This window comes from Anarhichas minor, unplaced genomic scaffold (assembly GCF_050575085.1).
Source record: "Anarhichas minor isolate MPS153535 unplaced genomic scaffold, ASM5057508v1 ptg000018l, whole genome shotgun sequence".
NCBI classification, from domain to species: domain Eukaryota; kingdom Metazoa; phylum Chordata; class Actinopteri; order Perciformes; family Anarhichadidae; genus Anarhichas; species Anarhichas minor.
Genome location: NW_027466464.1, coordinates 10,072,698 through 10,089,182, shown reverse-complemented (window position 1 = coordinate 10,089,182; position 16,485 = coordinate 10,072,698). Strand labels below are relative to the sequence as shown.

General features: G+C 47.6%; 1 protein-coding gene across 1 annotated transcript; it reads right to left on the bottom strand.

Annotated features, from left to right (window-relative positions):
* Positions 1-3,837: 3,837 nt before the first annotated feature.
* On the bottom strand, positions 3,838-8,264 carry LOC142953052 (zona pellucida sperm-binding protein 3-like). Its single transcript, XM_076095119.1, has 11 exons — positions 7,839-8,264; positions 7,643-7,748; positions 7,207-7,322; positions 7,020-7,138; positions 6,349-6,452; positions 5,623-5,800; positions 5,369-5,486; positions 4,621-4,712; positions 4,438-4,532; positions 4,063-4,128; positions 3,838-4,019 (listed from the first exon to the last, which is right to left on the bottom strand). Exons 1-11 carry the CDS (start codon positions 8,262-8,264, stop codon positions 3,838-3,840), a joined length of 1,602 nt encoding a protein of 533 aa, XP_075951234.1.
* Positions 8,265-16,485: the final 8,221 nt, after the last annotated feature.

Below are 16,485 nucleotides of genomic sequence, written 5' to 3'. Positions count from 1 at the left end.
AAACACGAAGGCCAGAACATTTTCATCCATTGTGTACCAGAAAAAAAAAAATCTAAAGCGGGAATAAACGGAAGACGGGGGCCTTTTGTTGTGGTTATCCTCCTGGCGGTTAAAAGGAAGGTGTTGGGTTCACGATGGGATAGAGCTTGTGTTATTTCAGTCAGAAAAGACATCTGTTCTGCAGCAAGTCACATCCGCGTTAACTTCCCTGGTGCAGATGCTTCCCAGCATGGGGATTTATTTATCCCGCACTGGGCCGGAGAGGTTCTGCGCGGTGCTGTTGGCACAGCTGACGAGGAGCCGCGGAAAAAACACAGCGAGGCCTCCGAGAAATACTTTATTTTCATCTCGGTGAGCTGTTGCATTTGGCTCGCGTGGCGCGTCGACATGCGGTTGAGGAGAACACAATTCGGGGGGGAAAGGAACCTGCAACTTTAAGAAAAGGTTTCAGTGAATTAATCCTTCCTGAGCTCTTTCTGTTTTGTAATCTTGAGCTCCGAAAGGTCGTCCCGAGGTGGAACATTGACATTCAAAGATGTGAATGTAGGCTGCAGTGTAGTTATGAATCATATGCGGAAAGGCCAAAGTCTACAACCCTACTTATTGACACAAATCAATGGCTTACAGGTGTTTTCATGGATCAGATTAGTTGTCCTTTCTAATACATTAGCTCCATGTAGAAACAGGCTATCCCCATGCTCAGTACTTTGTTTATTTTACGCCTGCACAAAGGGCAGAACTTGGATGCAAAACAAAACCTCACAATAGCATCAACTGGCAAACAGCGGAGATCAGAGGGAGCGTGGCAGCCCCCCCATCAGGGATGTTTGGGGATGCAGCGTAGAGAGGGTAGGGGTGGGAGGGTGAAGGTGTGGCAGCGCAGGTCAAGCCACCCGCTTTCCTCTCCCCTCCTCTGGGAGGGGCCCCGAGTGTCTGTTACAACAGGAAGAGACTGAAGGTCAACGCACAGGCCTATTGTTTTCCTGCCCGTGTGACAGACGCCTGTCCGTCTCTCTTTACTCTCCGGGTCTCGAACTCGTGCCTCAGCGGTTCGGGTGAGAAAGAGAGAGAGGAGAAGTTAATTAAAGGACCTATATTAAGAATTTAGACTTATGCTCAAATAGAATCAAACAACAGACAGATCTACGGCCCTGCAGTCTATTGGCCCTCTCAGTCGATCATCTCGCCCCCATAAAGCCCTCAGCAGTACAACTTCAGAGGCATTTCCTCCCCGTGAGAGACACGCGGGCCTCACTCGATGAGATAAACCGCAGAAAATGAAGCCAAGCCTCCTCTGCCAAAACAATCCAAACGTCTACTTCAGAAAGATACCGTCGCCCCTGGGGGCCCCGGGGGGGGGGGGGGGGGGGGGGGTCCCTTTGTGCCCCCGATAAAAGCAGAGCGGTGGATGCATGTAATCAGCATATTATTGATAGTCTTAATGAGAAAGGCTCTGAGTCACTGAAGCCATTAGCCAGGATAAAAGAGGCTTAATTGTTTTGTGAGAGTGCGCGGCGTGCACATGTGCCTGGGCTAAGACCAAGCTAATTAAATCCATTTCCTTCGTTAGCAACTTTTTTTTCTCCCCTCCTTTAATTAAGAGGGTTAATTATGGGCCTGGACAGAGGTCTCGCGCACGCCCGCGCATTCTCCAGACCCAGATGTAACACTGCAGTCTGTATCAGAGCCGTATTATAACACAATGAGCGCCCGTGGCCTAAATTAAACAGCCTTTGATATTTATTCAAATTCAAGGAATAATTGAAGTCAGATTGTATCTCTATAGAGATGTCTGCCTTGAATTTCCAAGGCTGCGAGTAATAACACAGCACAATCTCTTTGACAATGGCCACCTGTGTCTTTCTTTGTTGGAGAAAAAGGAAAGGAAGTTTTCTTGTCTTGAGGAGGAATCCACATGTTGTTGCTTCTTCGCAAAATCATCAACCAACAGGCCTGGTGTTAATGCCGACTTCTGTCATCACAGCGTGGACCATCGCAGCGTACAAATGGTGCGGAACAATATTCCCCAGCACGCTCCATCTACAGCAATAATATCGTTATGGCTGCCAGACATGAGAGGACTCTCCCCGCCTGCCACTGGACACACGCCATTACTTTTGATGGCACGTGTGTGTGTGTTTGTGTGTGTGTGTGTGTGTGTGTGCCCTCGGGGTCACACATCCTGTCGAGGGGTAAAATGGCTGATTCAGGACTCTTTGCCATCCTGCCTGTCTGCTCTGGGTCCATGCCGCCGTAACCGTTAGACATCTGTGGGCGGGCGACCATCCTTGGTGTGATGATGATGGTGATGGTGATGATCCTCTGCGGTCATAACAGGACATTAACACCTTTTACACTCTGTTGACTCCTCTTAAAGCTGCAGGCAAAGCTTTGAATGTAAAAAAAAGCAAGCTGAATGTTGAATGGTGCGACAGTTTGTGATTTGATTTTGTATTTGTATTTATCTGACTAAAGGAGAACTTGTGTAATCAGCAGCATGTCGTCTTTATAGTGTTCCACAAACTACATTTGTACATCACCTAAAGGCCAATAACTTCTTCTAATCTTCTTTGTTGTCCTCTATTCCGTCTCCTCCGTCTGAGAACCACAATAAACTCCTGTCCCCACATCCTCCGTGACTCGTTTTGGGGAAGAGGCATCGTGGGTGTGTGCGTCTATCACCGTCCCTCGAGTGTGCATGCTGCTTGTTTTTTTTCCTGCTGTCGCGCATCCTGCTGGTGCATCGTTAGGTATGGCTTTTTATTTGCCTCTGGTGTGTTGGAGATGGGAGGGGAGGTGGGGGGGGGGGGGGGGGGGGTCAGCAGTAAAGTAGCGCAGCCGTCATTCCCGCACACGGGAACAAACACCCCATTAAAGCAAGGCCTTCACATATTACTGTAATAAAAGCCCCTGCTCTCGCCTTTATGGGCTTTTTAATTATGTCTATTTGTCTTCCCGGGCTTGTGAGCAACAGTTCATGATGAGCCCCATTTCACGAAATACTCAACCACTGGCATGAATACTAGAGGGGGGGGAGGGGGGAATAAAAAGGGAAAAACCCAAAGTGGCCCGAAGCTAAAATATGACTATTGCCACCGGGACGGTGTTTTTAAGTTTTCCCCGCTCAGTGCGAAACCAACGGCGCTCAGCTTTTCGTCTCATTTTGCCAGGGTTCTCTTGATGTGGATTAGTATAAAGATGGGACAATCTCATGCAGCTCAAGTGAATTACATGGCAGCTCGCTAGTAATGGAGTGTATTAGATCAGCTCCCTGAGATCGGGGCAGTGCCTCGACTAGCCGCACGCTCCCTTAGAATTAACCATGCAAATCATCCCTGCATGAATTAAGCATGAGGGCCGGGCACTTTGGGCCATTTTGCCGCTTGTGCACTCGCCTTTGTCATCTGGTTTGCAAAGCACTTGTATACTCGTACCCCTCCCATTCAAAACTCCCCCCTGCACATTATGAAAACCATATTCAGTAAAGTATACATTTATTGCATCGAGTCTCAAACACTGGTATTGAAGCCCTCTGATTGATGGAGCAATATGCGGTGCCTCATTGTGTGCACATTTTACAGCCAGGCCATTTTCTGCAAAGCTGGACACCACAGCTTAACCCCGGCAAGCCTTCGTACTAAAACTGGAATATAGTAACATACTGTGCAGATGCAACCAAATAAAACCTCCTGCAGAGAAATACTGCAAGCTTAAATCTTAAAAACATTCATTCAAGGTGGGTCATTTCAGTCTTTCAAGCTTATTTTTCTTCATTTTTTGCTTCAGCAGAAAGTAAAAAGGAAAGTTGAGGCTTTTAAATGTTTTATTGTCTTGAAATCAGGTGCAAACAAAGTGTCCAGTGGGTTTGTAGCGTCTGCCGCAAATGGAGGCCCCCATGAAAGCCAGCAGCAGCGTGGCCAGCGACGCACTCACTCCACACAGCAGGGCCGTCGACTGACGGGAGGCTGGGGACGGAGAGAAGAAGACAAAATAAAGTGGATTTGAATGCATCTTCCAGTCTTGCGTGTTAGGCGTGTGTGAAAACCACCGGCGCCGTCCTACCTGCTTGAGTCTGGAGCTCGGTCAGCAGGATGGGGCCCTGAGCCACCGTCCCCTCCCTCTGCGGCTCTGGAGGAACCGCAACAAAAAATAAAATCAATCCTCCGAAGATGCATAAAACAGCGTCAAACGAAGGCACTTTCAGTCTTTCACTCCTCGTTGCTGGCAATCATTTGGCTCCATTTCTAAACAGAATTGGGCGAGGCCTGCTACTTCAAAACCATCCAGGCGGACATGCAAATACCTTTTATCGGGATCTCTTTTTGTCAATTGTACCAGAAAACATTCGATATGACAGCCGTGTCTAAATGCCTCCCCTGCGTCGGTATGAAATGTTCATCCCAGAGTGCAATGTAGTGTTGCTTGTGCAAACTGTACCGACATCTGCTGCGAGGCTTCTTTTCCGTCTCTGCTCGCTGCAGCTGGTCTCACAGCAACCACACACCGCGTTGTCTCCACCTGACGCCACCCATCTGTCCAGAGACAACGACACGGCAAGTTAGAGGGCTGAAGGAGTCTCGTTACAGCATTAGGAGTCAAATTAAAAGAAATTTAGCAAACCTGTTGGCTTCAGTCAAGAAGGAACACGCTTTGTTTTGCAAGTCGATGGGCTTGGAGACTTTCGTTGCTTTCAGGAGACATGTGATGTAGAACTATGAGAATGTTAGAAATAAATCAGCATGTACAGTTAGTGATGTTCAGAATAATGCACAGACTGCATCTCCACTTATTCAATTCCCCCCCCCCCCCCCCCCCCCCAACGTAGAAGCAGGTATCATTTCTGTAACTGCTGCTGTAAAAGTAGTGTTTGGCATTGATTCCTTCTTTTTGGGCGTTTATATACAAACACACACACTTCTAGTTTTGTACCAAAACCTCAATAAACACGAAGTCTTTAAGAACGGATTTTAAAGCAGTCTGGTGCATATGGGAGTAGAACTTCCTAATTAGCAAAAAACGCACAAAGTTAATTAAAATCCAAAGCTCTGATTGTACAGATGCACGAGAGAGATTTCCTGCCATTTATTCATGGCCCAGCTCCACCAACTTATATTACAGTAAAGTGAGAAGGCTTTTCGTGTCCTCAGTTGAAAAGTATTTGAACTAAAGCACAGATAACAGACGGTATTACAGCCTTCAAACAACACTTACTAATGTGTACTTTATGTGCCAACTTAGCGCGTAAGAGACGAACACCAAAAGGAATGTTAAAGTAACACTTCGAGACACTGATCAAATTGCAGGAACAGAACTGCCTGAGAAGTCAAATGTCTGACTATACGATTCCAGATCAGTAGTTCAAACTCACTGAATTCCTGTGATCGTGGGGGAAGCTGAAGGCTTTCAGCTGGAAGTGAAGTTTATCTTCCTGGCGCCTCTGCATGAAGTAAGACTTGGCTCCCGTCATCTTAGCGTCACTCAAACACCTTATATGGGAAAATACAGGCGCAGGATTCATATTCACGAGCACAGACCCGGCATGAGATATGCAAACTGAACCTAAAGCTTGGCTATTATGACCAGCTGTCTTTTTTGTTTTTCAGCCGATCTGCCGCGCCTCACCCGTGGTTGCTGATGAAGGGGTATGCGGGCTGAGAGTTGGGGTCCGGGCTCACGGTTGCCACGCAGCTGTCCACGTGGACCCTCAGCGGAACGTGGTGGCCCTGGCGGACCGCCGCCTCAATCTGCATCACTTCACTCACGAGGTAAACTCTGGAAGGCCTCTGCGACTGCCAGTCCTCTAATCAAATCCAGAAGAAGAACAGAAGAGGAAAAGTAAGGCTGGGGTCAGCGATCTGATTAGATGGAAGTTACAACGATGCGACATAGACATCGGTACTGTAATAACAGAAAAGTACTTTAAAGAAGCACTAAATTAATTACACAACCTGAAGAAACACAGATGAGCGTCTGGCCCTGCAAGAGCTAGTTTAAAACCTTCATAACGTCATACAGTGCATGCTCATTGTACAATAAGTAACATTTAAAACCAGTCGGTGTCGTCTGCAGTGTTGGAATTAGAAAGCAGTTTATTGAACGCTTCATTGTGTGCGTGACCCCTTCAGGTCAGCAGCCGCCTGCGAGGCATGTAATTTCAGTTCGCCGTTCATCAAGTCGCCGTTTAGCATCTGCAACGTCTGCGAGGCCTCGTGATTGCAATTACGCCCCGTCGCCGGGGGGGGGGGGGGAATTAGCCAAAACCGCTTGGCGAGAATCAAAGCTTTTAAACTCGCGAGAACGTCGGCTCGGAGTTTGTGGCGTTTTTTTTTTTTTTTTTTGTTGGCCCACCTGTCATGAAACGCAGGGAGAAGTGCAGCTGCTGCTGCGCCGACATGCTGGAGGCGAACGGCGTCCAGGTAGGCCTCAAGGGGCCGCTGCTCACGTAAAGCTTCCTGCGAGCACAGTCAAAAGAAAGAGTGCGTGCACACCTCACTCACAAGAGGCACAGGGAGGTAAACAACAACAACATGCTCACCCAGAAGATTTAATACCGGATAGGAGGCAGTCTAAAAAAAAAAAAGAAATACATTTTCTGGCCAGAGTATGGAAGAAAACCAGCAGAGATGATAAGGCCGAGAATTATTCATTATGACTTTTTTGCAGGAAAAAATATCTAATTAAATACCTCATCCTCCTTGTGAGACCTGCAGATAATCTGTGCCAACAGCACATTCAAATTGAATAGTCACTGCGGTCGAAATAGCATATTTGCTTACTTTTTAGTACGTACTGCGACTGCCTTTACAAAGTACATGCAGTATGCATTCAATTAGGACACACTTTGTCATATTGCACCTTGACCCTCTTGCTCGTAAATCCACTGTGCAGAGGATTGTGGGTCAGAATATAGAAGATCCTGGTACTTTTGGCGTACTGCATTTACATACTATGTATTGGGACAGACTGAATCTTTTCCCTGGCATACTTAATAGAAGGGCAATGCCAAATAATGACTTTACCTTTGATAGTGGCATTCAATTACCACCTCAGCGGGGTTGGTCTTAAAAATTAAGGTGTTGCCAACAGGAGTGGGAGAGTAGATCAGAGAAAAGGAGTAGATGAGAGTTTCTTCAGTCATCTGAGGAGAAAAAAAAAAAGTTACAACCACTTGATATAGAGTCGATGGACACTGAAGGAGGCACACACCCTCATTGTGCTGCCGCAGTCCTGTAACTCCGACTGGAAGTGGATGTGGTCATCGGCGTCTAGAGCGGCGCAGCCTCCGAGGGTCAGATCGCTTGGACGGATCAACTGGCCGTTTCCTGGGAACAAAGAGGGAAAAGGTGCAGCTTAAACCAGGACCATTACCTGAGGCCATTTCTTCTGCTGGTCCAGTCAATAACACTCAGAAAGAGACGGTTCAGCCACAGGACAAATAGAAAAAGGGCTCTTAATGCATCGCTGAGAGTCGGCGTTTGAGCACAGATCGGGCTCCTTTCTCGGAGTGAGGAAATAAAAGGAAACATAATATTGATCGCCGTGTCCGTAGTTTGTGCCATCTGCAGTAATCAGTGTCCCATCTTCACCGTTCGACTACTGCGGACAAAGATAACCCCACCGTGGATCAGTTCAAACAAGTTACCTAAGAAGTTCTGTTTGACCTCTACGGCGACCTCTCCTTCGCCACAGCGTGCCACCACGCTGGCGGCTGCCACGGGCCCCTGCTGCTGAAACATCCGAGGCTGCACCTGGAATATCATTTAGGCTGAATTACACTGAATGGTGCAGAAGATTAAAAAAAAAAATACATTTAAAAAGAGGCTGCGTTGAAGTCCTACCTTTGATTCCGGCTCGACAGGTGGGTTCAGATCTGGGCCTTGAACAAGCTTTACCAACTCTTGAGGCGGCACAGTCGACTCTGGCTCCACCTGCTCCTCGTGAGCCAGGACATCGGCCTCCGATACATGCGGGGTCGAAGAAGCATCCTCGAGAGGCCGGGCCAACGCTTGCTTCCTGAGCTGGTGGACCGTGAGCCGGTAGGTGACGAAGGAGCGGACCGGACCGCCGGGCTCCGTCCAGTTTGACCCACCATCATCTGCCTGCAGCGAGCTCAGCAGCTGTAAGCTTGCTGCCTCTTGCTCCTGTGGGATTTGGTTCAGAGTGTCATTGGTGGTCGAGTTTGACCAGTTTTGTGTGGCAGCACAGGAATTTCCCCCGAAGAGGAGAAGCACAAACCCTAACAAAACGGCTTCTCTGAACCCCATTACAACTTCTCCCACAAAGAACCTGAGCTTTTCGGTTGTCTTTGGGTTTTTTTTCTCCCAGAGAGCACTGCTGCGTCTGTCTTATGACCTAAACTAAATAGTGGAAACTTGGCCCGGGCTCCACCTACTCCTAATGAGCTGATTGCATTCCAGCCTGGAGGATTCAATCTGTGAAGCTTTCCTTTCCACTCCTCCTCGTCACCGAACAGATTTGCAGATTAGATACTAGCTGCGTGGCTGTGAGCTCTGAAGGTTGAATTTACAGCCTGTTTTGTCAGCTTCGGCCCTGCCTTTATGTCAAAGACTCATCCATAAAGAAACAATTATAATTAAATAATCTTTTGTACATTTCTAGTGTTCAAAACTACAGAAAAATAAACAAATATTGAGCATTCTTTAAATGTTTTAAAGGCAAACACCGCCTGCCAAATCTCCACTTGTCCTGATGATAATGAACAAAGACTTTTATAAACAGAACCAAGCCCGACCCTAACAGTGAGTGGCTTTCACTGCCCCCATGAGGCCAATCAATCACAGCTTCCAGGGAGTCGGAGCCCCCGTGGGTTGAATGTCAAGGCTGCAGCGGTCAACAGTCTGCGGAGTTCAGCATGTGGCTCATAAAACTGAGATTTACAATCATCCTCTCTGAGACTTCGCAAATGTCACACCAGCACCTGAAGCGTGGATGTGTATGGACAGGAAGCAAGGTACCTGTTGTGAATCGTGAACTGGTGAGACACGTTTGAGGGTCTGCTTAACTTCTTAAACTCTCCATTTAACAACAACAGAATTCCACTTAAGTGCTTTATGACGCTATGTTTATTCTAAACGTGCTTGTTCTGGCACTGGAGTTACAGTGTACGATGATATTGGGTATCATTTTACACACTTTCCAAAATATGAAATATATTGAATCTTTTTCAATTTTAAGAATAAAGTTGATGTATTCTTCTGATTGTCAACAAACGCTCTCAAAGTACAACACTAGAACCAGTCGTGTGCTGGATGCTGATAGATATTAGCAGCATTAATATTTAAAATTTCAACTTTTCTCCCAAAATCTGCAGAAAACATGGTGACTTTTGGATTAAAATGATTTCTCTTAATGTTTTTTAATATTTATGATCCTTTCTATAGGCGTATAAGCAGACTTTACATTTCTCATCATTCCGTATTATTTCCAGTAAGAACATATGGATAAAAAACCTAATTCCATTTCATTCGAAGAAATTCCTGTTCCAAAGGCTAATTTGGTTGAAATCACTACTTCCTCTCGATACAGACACACTAAACCAGGCCGGCCTACAGGAATACATTATATCTCTTCCTCTCTTCTGTCAGGATCTCCCCACAGACTCCCCAAACAGAGAGGCTGCCATTGTCAGGAACTGGCTTTTATCTTTCGCTGATCAGCGGCAAAACAAAGAGGGGAGTTGTGTGTGTGTGTGTGTGTGTGTGTGTGTGTGTGTGTGTGTGTGTGTGTGTGTGTGTGCTGTAGTTCAGGAGGCTGGAGTGAAATCTGCCCATCCCTCTGCTGCCGAACTCTAACTTGGTTAGCTGCCTCTAATTTGGCCCCCGGAGGGCCCTAATGTGGCCCCCGTGGGGGGTTTTCTGAAAGGGGCCTGGCAGCCTCCGCACCTCCGCACACACACACACACAGACTGCCGCCGCACCCATCAGCTTCTGTTTCCAATAATCCTGGTGCCTTTCGAGACAAGGACAGGATGATGCAGGTAAATAGGCCTCTGTTTGGACAATAAACACATGCACACACACACACACACACACGCATCCACCAGATGGAAAATCGTCAACCAGGATCGCACACCGGCGACGCAGATGCTCGATGACAGCAACTCACAAAAATGTACACACACACACACACGTCTTCACGTTTTGCTGACAGCACAAAGTCATGGAAACGGCTCGGTTTTTCTTTGGCCCGCGCCGCACTGCGCCATACGGATGGCGGTTATGGAGGCTCATTAAAGACATGTAGTGGGAGATGGATTAGTTATAGCCTGCTGTTGTTGTTGTTGTTCCGTTGGTGGGCGAGTAAACGCTCAAGATCGGCAGATTTTTGTGTGCGTTTTGTCAGAGTCCTCGTGGCGGTGAATGGATCTTGCGTGGGACGGGGAGACACACCGTCCTTCCAGCATGTCCTGGCATGTGCTTTTAGAAGCTGGCATCGGTGACGGGTGCTGTGATGGCAAATCTTTTTAGAAAAGGGAGCAAATATGTGGGTCTATCAAGGGGGGGGGGGGGGGGTTAAAGTCAAAGATGGAATATGTGAGAGGGGCAAGAGTGTGAGAAGTGAGAAGGAAGGAGCCGCAGCGTGAGGGGGAGGAAGGGAAGAGAAAGTGAAAACAATGGTGAAAAATATGCTCGGGGGGGGGTCAGTGAGGGGTGAGGGATAACAGACAGCAGCCCTGCTGGTGCTCGGGCCCGTCCCGTTGGGAGCAACATGAAACAACAGCGCGCCGGGGCTCTGATTCACGGCCCGTCGGCGGCCGTTTCCCAACACGTACGACACAAAGGAGACGCAGAGAGCTAATGGACTGTTATTAAAGACATGCATCACACCACAGCACCACACCAACCACACACACAGCCCCACACACACACTCACACACACACACACGTCTGCACGTTGCTTCCACACGCTCCAAATGGGATAATGATCTCCCAGCACTGCACGAGCGGCTGTTGTATCATTTCGCCCCAAAGAAAGCCACGCTGACACGGCGAGGCCGCAGTGACACAAACGCACTCCAGTGGAGAGCTTTGAGCCGCTCTCTCTCTCCTCGTCCTCCACACACGGCTGACCCCATTTTTATATATTTTTTTATCACAACACCCGTGGCATTTTCTCAACGAAGGGATCGTTCAATAGCCTGCGTAGCGGCCTTTGTCGCGGTGTAAAGGTCTTCAGCGCGGGGGTTGATTGACAGGTGTCGCCCCCCTCATGTAGAGGCGCAATGCGGCAGCGGGAGAATCGAGAGGTGACCTTTAGCCTCCCGCCCCGCCCGACATCATGGGCTCCAAAGTTTCTCTCCGGGGAGCAACTTTCGATTTATTTATTTTTCTCGCGTTATCTGATTTGTGCGCTATGTGGAAGAGCTAATCTGATGATATTTAGCTGTGTTAGCCGTGCTGACTTTTAAAAATGCGTTGCATTGTGCGATCTGCAAACCCTAAAGGTGGATCCAAAGGGCTTCGATCTCTTAGCTATATCAATATGTCGAACGTCGTTTTGGTTGGATAAAAATCATAAAAGGGGCAATAAGATGTGAGAATTCTGCCTCTATACACGACCCGCAGGTTCCTCCCTGTTAGATACACGAGACGACAGGAAAGAAATGATCCGAGCACATTAGCATACCGTACGGCGGTCGCTCTTAACCAGAGTGCTCCGCCGTGCCGTGTGAACGTGGGTGGCCCCCACTGGGAATCAAACACTAACAGTGACCTCGTTGACATTGTTTCATTCCAGTGTTTACGTCCTCACAATGCATTTGTTAAATGGTAGCTCTGAGTCCGCAGTTGTGGAGGACATAAATGGCGTTGTTTGTGCGAACGAGGGCAACATGGAAACCTTACATGGGCACACACACACACACACACACACACACACACACACACACACACACACACACACACACACACACATAAAAGCTTCTCTCTCGTCGCTCGAATCTTTCTCAGTTATGCTGCAATTCAAGCCCTTTGTTTAATAAACAATTTGTCAGTGATGTATTGAACGCCAGCTCTAATTTGATTGTCTGTGAAATGTGTATGGAGGTGGCTGCCTGCCCTCTCTCTCTCCCTCTCTCTCTCTCTCTCTCTCTCCGTCTGCAGAACCAACAGTGATATTCCACCATTTTTCCCCGGCAGGTGTGTGTTAGTGTGTGTGTGTGCATTTGTGTGTCTACGCGTGCAGGGACGAGGATGCTGCAGCGATCCTTAAGGGTTTGCAATTACATCTAAACGGCATAATCGGACGTGATGGATGGCCATTGCCTCTCCTCAGTGTCTGGACCCCGGCACCACCGGCGCAACGAGGTTACAGGAGAGTGGGGGAAACGATGAAAGATTTAATAGTTTTGTTCTGCTTTGCTCCGACCCGACTCCCTTTTTCTCCTCTCAAGTGCCCCTCTGGTGACCTCACCAACAGTCGAGGACAAATCAGCTAGTTTTATTGGGGTGAATAACTTAATTCGGCAAATCGGAGACAGTGCAAGAATTAACTTTGTGTCGCAAGCACGTAGAATACGAACCAGACTTATTTGGCTATCAAAAAAAGCTTGAGGAAGACAATGCTGGGCTAAAATGGGCCATTGCATATCTGACTGCAAAGTCCTGGATTTGTTTTTCGTCAACAGGTGGCACTGTGGGACCAAAGGTTCGATGCACAGCTCACGCTTGCAGCAGCTTCGGGAAGAACAAACCTCAAGTACAAGCCAGTGAGTAAGTGCAGGGCGGTAGGTAAAACAAGGTGTGTTCCTCTGCTCCCTGAAGCTTCCTCATCCCTGCTCGGTGCCTCTTCAGCAGGAGGAAGACCGAATGACACGGTTCTTTTTTTTCCTTTTTCAAACCACAGCAGCGTTGCAAATGAAGGCCTTGAAGTTGCCAAAAAGGATCAATTTAGAGAGGTAAGACGTTAAATGGACAGAATAATTGGGGAGATTTCAACCCTGGCAATTTCCTCGCAAGGTTCTGCCAGTTATCGTGGACAAATGCATCCTTTTGACTCGCCAGGTGCGCTTACAGTAGAAGACAGTGATTATGCATGGGGAGCTGTGAGAGTGAAGGTGTCACAGAGAGGACTGTCAACAAGGTTGGTAAATGAAAAGAGAGGCGATAGCTTTGTCAGCCGTACTTCCTAAACACCCAGATGGCTCCGTGTGCGCGGGTGGCAAAAGAAATAAAGTAAAATGCAGCGATGGGAAAAGCAGCTGGTAAATGTGACGTGGAGACGAGGGGTTGTCAGACGCAGAAGTGAAGCTTCAATGGCGCTAGTTCCTCGTGGCGCTGTGACCGCCCGCGAGAGCCACATTACCCACAATCCCCAGAGAGCCTGAAACGCCACCATTTCCCTCTCCCTCCATGTCTTTCTCCTTCCGCTTCGCCCCCGCTCGAGAGAGCCGCGCAGATGTTCAGCGAGGAAAGACAAAAAACAACAAGCGACTCTAAAATAGACACGATTCCCGGTAGAAATACACATTTCATGTCCATGCTGTTGTTGTCACAGCTGACGGGTAAGACCTAGAGGAGAAAAAAGATGGAGGCATGACTCGCGCAAGTCCCCCTCTCATTCCCCTCTGATCAGCAGGCCCCCTCGTGCAGCTGCGCCCACCTCACACGACTAGGAAGGAGCTCGAACTCAGCCTCCGACCTGCAGGTCACGTTTATCGGGGTCCTCCTGATCGCATCGATGTTTTCCCAGACACGACTTGATTTACCGGCCGCGGAGATGCGCACGTGTGTGTGTGGACGGGAAAGATTGTCGGTTCATTTCTGCTGCAGCAAATTTGTGAAATAGCCGGCCGGCAGGGAAGTCATTTTTCCCCCTAACGTCGGCATCTCGCAGTTCTGGCAGAGAACTCGACTCTCCCCCGTGACATTCGGAGATATATTTACCTTGTAAGGATCTTGACATTTCGCTGCACACTCTAATAACATCCTGAAATATGAATACGAGTGCGGAGAGTGGAGGGGAGCCCCGCAGAGCTTTTGTTAACAGGTATTGATTGATACTGAGGTGGGGAAGGAAGAAGGGAGCGGGGGTCCGTGGGCGTGGAGCCACCGTTTACTGATCATCCGTTAACCTTGTCAAAAGATCTCGCCCGCTGCACTCTAACTGGCCGGGGGCGTCCTCATGGTCATCAGAGAGGCTGTGATTTCCTTATCAAAGCGAGAATCCGGCCTAAAGCGTAATTCGCATGTTAGTCAGACGACGGCAGACAGCCGGATCGATATTTGGATGCGGCGAACTACAGCAGCAGCGGTGAGTTGAAGTGAAATCTTTGCCACGCATCCTCCATGTTTGGTCCCATCAGCAGCCGCTGTATGTTGTGGTGATTTGACACACACTTTAGTTGAGTTTAAATGTGTATTTCTGTCTGTAAACTCAGTTTCATGTCAACTTCATTTTACAAACTATACCACCGAAAATATGGATACCCTTGGGCATCCATATATTATGTTAAGCAACACTGAATTGATTTTGAATGAATAGTTTACATGCAGAGATTGACCAAAGTTAGCTAGAAATAGCACCTGTATGTCAGGTGTTGAAGTGTCCCCGGAGGCTGTAGCTAAATGCTAACACCAGAACGCTAACATGCTGACAGTGACACTGGTAACATGCGGATTTTTAGATAAAGTTTCACCATTTAGCTTTAGCATGTTAACATTTGCTAATTACAAAACCCGCTGAGGATGTTCTATGTCGTTGGATTTCTGCACAAACTTGCAGATTATAATTTACAGGCAGAAACCCGAAGAAACCTGCAAACACAGACTTGAATATACAAACTTTTAAAACTGAGCTTCTTAAATGCGCAAGCTCACAATACTGATAAGGACAGGTATGATTTATATTTGGAGAGATTTGGTGTCTCGTTCAAGGACACGTCAGCACTTCAGCGGGCAGGTTGTTTAAGTGCAGGACTGAGAGAGAGAGAGAGAGCGAAGACACACTGCAGCCCATGTAACACCTGATCTTTATGATCGCTGCGATCAACAGGAACCTCAGGGAATTCGAAATGAGCGCATACATTACTGCATTTTAATCAAAACCCCCAGGAGCGCAAGATGAGCGCAGACATTAATATGTTTTATTCTAATGACGTGTGATTTGTGGCACTCGGCATCTCTCCGGCTAATTCCTCCTGCCACGAGTCCAAAAAGCTGTTTCAAGGTAATTACAAGAGATTGTTTTTAATGGGCGTTAAAATGGCTTTCCTACAGGCTGAATCAATGCTTTGCTGCAGTTTGAAACCGTGCTGCATCATTTGCTGAAATTGCCGCCATTGATTTGTTGCCACCAGTCATTTCAATTTAATTTCAAATGACTGTAAGGAAGGATGGAAATCTTAGTTTGACGGTATATAATGCGTTTCTTCCGAGGGATTCGGAGAAGCAAAAGTAAAATTTCCTCCCCCGAAGCGATACCGAATCAACCTGAGCAATGGAGCGAGCTTCCATTTTGCTCGATTGGCTGTAACGCAAAGATAATAGTGTTTGTTTTTCCCTTTTTTTTTTTGAAGTCCTGTCAAGTTAGATTTTCTATGCAGTCGATTAAAAAAACAAAAAAAGAAAAAACTTCTGCGTAGCTCATTATCTGTTCCAGCATATTGGCTGAAAACTGAGAGAGTGGGACGGTTCGGTACGAGGTCAAACATTCGAGTCAAGCGCTGTGCTAATGAGCGTGAATCACGCCACTGACCACCCACGTGCTGTTGACTCTCAAGCACCTATTGATTTTCTTTTCGGCAAGCTGTTCCCCCTTCTGACTACTCGACTCGTCGTTTTTCTTGATCCTTCTCTCGTCTTCTTACGGTTTCCGCCAACCTTTATTCTTTTCTTTCTCTGTTGCTTTCGTCTCTGAACTTTCTCAAACATGACAGCTCTGTGATTTCTGGAGTTGTGCTCTCTCTGAGGAGGGGGGGGGGGGGGGGGGGGGGGTCAGAGCGGATGTCAGATAACAGGAAGAGCTGCTGATTCAGCGCTCGGCGCCGACGGTGTGTTCAATCAGGGATCACCTGGAGGGCAGCTTGGTATCACGGCGGTACTGCCGGAGTAATCACGGGGGACACTGACTGTTCCGCGGGGGCACGCTGAACTCTGACCTCTGGTGAAATGCATCCGTGGAGGGACCGCGTGTTCCTCACAATGGGGGGAAAAAAGACTGCTTATGCAGGTAAAACTGTACATCCTGGTTTGGTGGAATGTTCTGGATGCACCTGTGATGATCTGGGTTCACTGACTTGTTTCGTAACTTTACAAAACTGAGACCAAAACAGAGCAGAAAGAAGAGTGCATAGTAGACTGACATTAGGTAGCCAGAAACATGACTCCAAATAAATGCTCTGTGTCTGCTGGGTGTGTTAAAAGGCAAATATTTGCTAATGCGTTGGCGACTTGCCCCTCAAGTGGCCCAAAAAATCCATAAATGCTTTAACTTTCCAAAAGGTTATAATATAATGTTTAGTTTAGT